At 40.7% G+C, this 7,097-nt stretch overlaps 1 protein-coding gene across 2 annotated transcripts in view; it reads right to left on the bottom strand.

The window, feature by feature from the left end:
* Positions 1 to 7,097, bottom strand: part of LOC118424615 (corticotropin-releasing factor receptor 2-like) — a 38,861-nt gene that overhangs the window by 4,253 nt on the left and 27,511 nt on the right. For both annotated transcript variants that reach the window (XM_035833257.1, XM_035833258.1), the window contains exon 8: positions 5,652 to 5,712. In XM_035833257.1, the coding sequence (XP_035689150.1) occupies positions 5,652 to 5,712 (61 nt within the window). The remainder of the gene's footprint in view (positions 1 to 5,651; positions 5,713 to 7,097) is intronic.

Below are 7,097 nucleotides of genomic sequence, written 5' to 3'. Positions count from 1 at the left end.
ATGCTCAATACCCCATTGGAAAGTATGTAAGTCTTTTCTGTCTGAAGACAATGGGTTCCAAATCATTCCATTCATAGTTAGAGTATTAAAGACCTGTTTCTTCCAGATCACTCCAGTGTCACTGACGAAAACTGGTGGATTCCAGTTGAAACGTCTGCCCGTTTCCAAAACCATATCCAGTTGCTTGAGTAACTATTTTTGGTGTATTGCTTTATATATATAAATAGGTGTGGATTCAGACACAGAGTTAAATTGTAGTTTCTTTACGGAAATATGCAGCCCAATTCTTCTTCTTCTTCTTTTTTCGTTTTGAGGCTACTAATTTCAACCTGCTGAAGAACTTTGTAGCCTATAAACTCATTTTTCACTTGAGTGAAGCGAGAAAAGTCGTGTAAAGTGCACAAGATCGTTGACACGGCGGGGTTCGAACTCAGGACCTTCTGGACCTGAGTCAAACGTGCTGCTGATTGCGCCACGCGGTCCCACAATTGGTAGCGACCTCACAGTTGAGCTCCTGGTTCCAAGAAGTAAGTAAAGGTGGTATCTCACTTCTCTTGGAAAACCGGTGCGGCACTGCGGGGTTCATTCACTGAGGCACTGCCGATTCTATATTATTGAGATATTGCGCAATACGTAATACTATGACTTAGAAGACAACAAAATACACGAAACCTAAAAGAAAATTATGTTTCATCTTTGAAATGAAATTTCCGAAGGTTATCCCGATTTGTGCTACAATCGTCTTTTTTAAGGAACGTAAAATGGGAGTGACGCGTTTGAGTATCTGTGTCTGTATCTGTATCTATATAGCCGGTATAACCGCCCTTCGGCGTAACACACCAGCCTCGCAGGTACGCGGTGCAGCAGCAGCTGGTTATATTACACCGAAGGACCCGTCACGCCTATTTTTTGCACATCTATCTGCAAGCGTTCTCTAAAACTATCCAGAGAAGATGCCCCTACTGTGCTTGGTGATAACATATTCCACTCTACGATAGTTCTGGGAAAATACGAATTTTTAAACACATCAATCTTAGGATGGTTACTCTGAAATTATGGCTGTTTCTTGTTCAACAGCCTCATTAGTCAAAAGGCTTCCAGCTGACTGTACTTCAAAGTGAATTACTGTGTGAAGTTAGTGAATCACTGTAGAAGATTAATCAAGCGTATAGTTCTTCCATGGATTAGGCTTTTGATAATGTCACTTCGTGTTTGTTCTTTCCGATAAGAGTTAGAGTCGCCACTAATTTAAGCCGTCATTTACCAGATATTATCATTACGACTATTAGCAAGCTAAGGTCACAGCGTGTATATTTCATGGATGCCATCCTCTGTATACTTCAAATTTACTATTAGATTCCGGAAAAAAACAATATGGGTAAATAAAAAAAATATTTTGATTTTAAACACGGACACCATGAATGTTGTAATAAGATTTGAAGCGAAAACAAAATACTATCACATACATGTTCAGTGGTCTGTTATTAACAATATCGCCTTTTCTATTGAAACAGCCATGGGGGAACTTGTTGTAAAATTATTCTATAAATTTTTCATCCCTCAGATGCCAAAGAGAAAATTCTATGTCCTTGGCTAGCGGTGAACTGAAAAAAACAAGCTATGGTTGGCAAGTTTTTGCTATTGGGTCTTTTAACCGTTAACTGTTCACCCAAAACACATATTTTCCCCTTAAGGCTTAACTGAACTAACAGTGAATTCCCTGAGGATATAATTACGCTTTTCAAACGCTCTTGCTTTTAGCTCGCTGTCTAATTCAATTTCACTTAAAGCCAATCAGCAGAGTGGGTGGCGTTCTTGGCATTCTAGTGTTAACAATACCTATAGCTTACGACCGAAACCGAACTACCCTGCTATGCTTAGTTCACAATTATGAAAACTGCACTGCACACTGCATGAAAAGTCGAGTTTCCGGGTAAGAAACTCCTGCACATGAAACCGGAAACTCTACATTTCTGGCGATTTACGGGACGTATCGAACAGGACCCGCTGCCTGTCCGGGCCATTTCCACAAATGCCCAGAAACGAACCCTTTTCCTGCATACGGCCCGTACATGTCGAGTCTCACGGGTATGTCAGTACCCAAAAATACCCGGAAATTCTTATTTCCGTCCACTGCTGCCGCGGGCAGTTTGCGGTCTGTTTTAAGTACTTTCGGGTTTGAACCCTAGCCTCTACCAGGCTCCGTGGTTCGGTGGTCTAATTGTAGAAATTGGACAAATAGAGTCAATAGTACGCTAGGGGATTCAGTCGGCCAGCAAAATCGTTGAGGATAATAGTTTTACTGTCCGGCTGACTCGCTAGTCTAGCGTAGTACTTACTATATTTGAATCTACAATTAGACCACCGATCCACGGAGCCTACTAGAGGCTACTTGAAGCCTATGTGGCCCATTTGAACTCCCACGGTAAAAAAAGCTATATTTGGGATTTTTTTCAGTAAACTCAGTGCTAAAATTAATCCGGGGACCTGGCGACAAATAGACACAGTGAACTATCTATGAGAACATCTAGAGCTACAACCGCGGAAGTCCACCGGGACAAATTTGTGGCTTCGTTCCCTGGGAGGGGCGATACCCCCTAAGGTATCCGGCGCAATTTTGGCCAAAGCATTAAGCCGGACACAGTTTGAATCAATTCCAATTTAGGCCAATCAGATCTAAAGTGGACTATGTCCTTGACATTTGAGCTTTTTCGATACCTAATGACCACATGTGAACTGCCTCGTTTTACTTGTACAAATTTTAGACGTAGCTGCTTTTTGTTCACTATCTTAGTCTATTCCAACAAAGTAGACGGCGTCCTTGCATGACATTTCAGCTTTTTCCATACCTAGTGACTGCAAGTAAACTGCCTTGTTATATTGCTACTAATCTAAGACGTGGTTGCTTTTAGTTCAATGTCTGAGTCAATTCCAATCAAAACAAATCAGAGTAAACGATCGATGTCCTCTACATTTGGAAGGGCTCTTTTTTACGATACCTAAAGACTAAAAGTGAACTACCCTGTAACATCGCTACTAATTTGAGACGTAGTTGCTTTTAGTTCACTGTCAGAGTTAATTCCAACTAAGACCAATCAGAGTCGATGATCAATGTTATCTTCAAAGTTTGAGTTTTTTAAGACCAAAGTGAACTGCCTTGTCACATTCAATTTGCTACTTACATAAGACGTAGTTGCTTTTAGTTCACAGTTTATTCCGACGAAAGCCTATCAGGAGTTGATGTCCTTGCATGACATTTCGGTTTTTTCCATACTGAGTGAGCTGTCTTGTTACATTGCTATTAATTTCAGACGTTGTTGCTTTTACTTCACAGTCTGAGTCAATTCCAAGTAAAGCCATTTCAGTTTTACGATAACTAATGCCTGCAAGTGAACTGCCCTGTTAGACCGGTACAAATTTCAGACGTAACTGCTGCTTTAGTTCACTGTCTCAGTCACTTCCAACTAAAGTCAATCATGCCTTCTAGTTCCAACCGAGGAATGTCGGACACTTCGGCACATGGACACTTCGGCCCCCTGGCAATCAGGACATTTCGGCCCCAAGCCGAGGACACTTCGGCCCCGGGTCCAGTCCACGATAGTTAACTAACACGTTGCCCGAGTTGACTAAATAACGTATAATTTTAGGACGTATGATTTTACTGGAGAGCGTGTTGGCTGTTTCAGATGTAACTGTGGTAGGTAAGTGTGTTTGCTATGTTTCAAGACTTATTTATTTGTTTCAAGACTTAATGCTCAATATGTTTTATCGTTACGTTTCACAAAGCTTTTCAATTAATTTGTACATTGCATAGCATGCCCACGTACATAAGAACTAGCGGGGCCGAAGTGTCCTCTGAGCCTGGGCCGAAGTGTCCTCGGCCTTATGCCGAAGTGTCCTGGACTTGGGGCCGAAATGTCCGGGCCGAAGTGTCCATGTGCCGAACTGTCCTGATACCCAACCGACTTTACAGCCTAGGCTTGATGTGTTTAAAAATTCATACTTTCCCAGAACTATGGTAGAGTGGAATTTGTTCTCACCAAGCGCAGTACGGGCCTTTAGAGATAGATGTGAAAAAGTTAAGTGTGACGACCCGTTCAGTGTAACAAAACCAGCTGCTGCCGCGCCGCGTGCCTGCGAAGCTGGTGTGTTACGCCGAAGGGCGGTTATAAAATTGTTGTCTTTAACATTTGAGTTTTTTTACGGTACCTTAAGACTTAAAGTGATTCTGAACTGCCTTGTTTCACATGTTCAAAATTCAGACGTGGTTGCTTTTACTTCAAAGTTGGATCAATCCCAAGAAAGATCAATTAGACTTGGATGGCGTTAACTCAATTTGAAGGCTGTCTTTTCGATTGGAATTGTTTATGCCTGTGTTACGCACCGAACCTACTTAGAGCTCTGACGGTAAAAGGCACATTAAGTACAACCTGTAGCGGTTGATCAAGACTTTAATTCAAACAGCTGTAGTTCGTGTATAGAAAGTAAAATACTGGTGACGTTTTTTTTTTAGATTAGACATTCGGCTCTGATTGCAAAGAGGGACAAATTACAGATCATATCTCGCTGCCAAATTAATTTGTCAGATGAAATCTTACTGAATGAAACAAAATTAATTGCAGCGCCCGCAATGCCGCGAGAAATTCTTTTACGATCATAACGAATCTCCATCCTCTTTTTATCATTATCTGGTGAAAAGATGGGCAACATACTAGTATATGTCGGCTGCTGTTGTAATTTGGATGCGCTGTGTTACAGAGCTATATATGACCGTTACGTTTGTGCTGGAAACTTATTGCCATCTGACATTAAGGCACTGTGTACATTGTCCAGTTTTAAACAAGCCATCTCAAACATTGTCATCTAGACCTTTGACCTCTAGACACTGTGCTCTATTGTAAATACTTTGTGATTGTTGTATTTTTTTTAAATGTATGTATTCATGTTGATTGTCATGTTGATTCATGTTGATTGAACCTTGGAAGATTAGCCCGTAAGGGCTAAAAGGTTTCTTAATAAACAACAATAAACAACAACAATTGCGCCCGCCGCCTCTATCTCTACATGGATATGCCGTGTAAAACCTTTATGAAGGTTAAACATCAAGGTAAATAATATTCAAATACAATAATTCAATCTTGTTTTAGGGACGCTGAAGAAGAGTGATGGTTGATTTTTATCCAGTTGTAGAGATAGAATACAATTTGAATAACGTGTAATAGTTCATTTATTGACAATTGAGCAAAGGCCTATGGGACCGGTGAGGTGAGGTGAGGTGAGCAAAGGCTGTCGCTGAAATTAGAACATTTGAGCAGGTCTTGTGTATAGTTTGTTCGGACCCATATAATGATCAGTATCACAAATTGTCCTGCATTAGTGTATATTTTCACATGTAGGGAGTTGCCAGTCCTTCATGTTCAACTGGTGCTCGAATACCCCCCTCCCCCTGAAAAACGGTGCAGCCGCGACCGAGGTGCCTTTCCCATAACTAAACCCGGGTTTTCCAGCTACCAGAAGCTCAACTGTGAGACTGCTACCAGTTTAGCTACACGCCAAAACAAATCTTTTCAGTAGTTCAGTGCCAAATGGTTCATCATAAGGTGTATGTATGTATACGTGTAAAATGGCAAAACAATAAAGAGGTCTCTTACTGGTCGTTTTGCAGCAGCAGCTTGACAACGGCCCATATCAGGACGAGCACGATCGGGATGCCTGCAAGAAAAATAAAAAAACAAACAATTAATTACTTTTAATTTCATTCACTATTTTTGATATGCTGTAGAATAACTTTTGTTATACAAAATGTCTTGTACTATACTTGTCTTCATCGACCTGACAGTTAACTTGTCACTTGTACTGAAATCATGAACATCTCACCAGCTATCCAGACTCTCTGATGAGTGCGTCTCATATGTGTGTTTATCACGTTCTCTAAGCATGCACGTTTTTCACTTTACCTTCACATGTGACCATTAATATAATTATAACATCCTGCACTCAGAGCAGCTGACGTATCTAGTGACGACAATTTACGATATGCGATTCCAATTAGCGAGAGCATGTGACTCCAACGTACGTGTTAGCTACTCAACCTTGGCGTATTTCCCTCTCGTTAATTTATTTTGAGATTCAATTTAGCTTAGTAGCGTTGACGTAGGCCACCAATCATTTCGAACAAATGAATGTGACGGAAGAAAAACATCGGGACATTCAAAGCATGACGCCATTTATTTAATTACAGATCTAGAGATAACTAAGTACCATATTCGTGAGTACTTTCGTCACACTGGTAGATTGCTGGTATTTTGTAGCTGTTGCTGTTTTGCACAAGACCGACAGATAGGGAGTAGAACTAGTCAGCATTACAATGAAAAATGTATCAGAAGGACGTCCAAAACGTTGAAATGCAATTTGTTGCATAGATAGAGCTAAAATACCCCCTAAGTGACAATATCTACTCTAGATGCCCTTACAAATACACAAAGCTATCTGTTCATGAAAGAATCTGCAAGAAGTGGACAACAAATGCTGTAGAAACTGAAACATATTTCAATTGGAAGTGTCCCCGATTCGATGCCGAAAGAAACAGACTATTTGAAAGAGTATCCTAAATTACACCAAGCTTTTCCATTGTTAACAAACCAACAAAATATACTCTTCCTCCCTCTTCATACTCTTCCCATGGGCATGAATTTGCAATAAAAAATTATAATACACTGGATCAGAAAAGAATAAGACATAGCCATGCCTTCAAGAATATAGCGTTATTAGTAGAGGTGTTTAGAAATTCGTTTTCGCCTAGATCTCAAAGGCTTATCTTAGAGTCTAACTCGTTCGAACTAAGGACTTTAACCCTATTCAGACCGGGCTTTTTTGGTAATCCCTGGACCGGGGGGGGGGGGGGCTTTTGAGGCCCTCCACTTCTAAGTCCTATAACTCTAAAACGACGTGCCGTAGGGCCACAAAATTTTCAGGACATAATTTCGACATAATATCTGACAAGCATGTGACGTTTGACGGTACCTTGACGTAAGATGACGTAATTATGACGGCCTCAATTTGATTACATTGGCCAAACCCATGAAAAGTGGGTATTC

The sequence above is a fragment of the Branchiostoma floridae genome, chromosome 10 (genome assembly GCF_000003815.2).
Source record: "Branchiostoma floridae strain S238N-H82 chromosome 10, Bfl_VNyyK, whole genome shotgun sequence".
NCBI classification, from domain to species: Eukaryota; Metazoa; Chordata; class Leptocardii; order Amphioxiformes; family Branchiostomatidae; genus Branchiostoma; species Branchiostoma floridae.
Note: the sequence above shows the minus strand (reverse complement) of the source record. Positions and strands in the feature narration are given on the sequence as shown.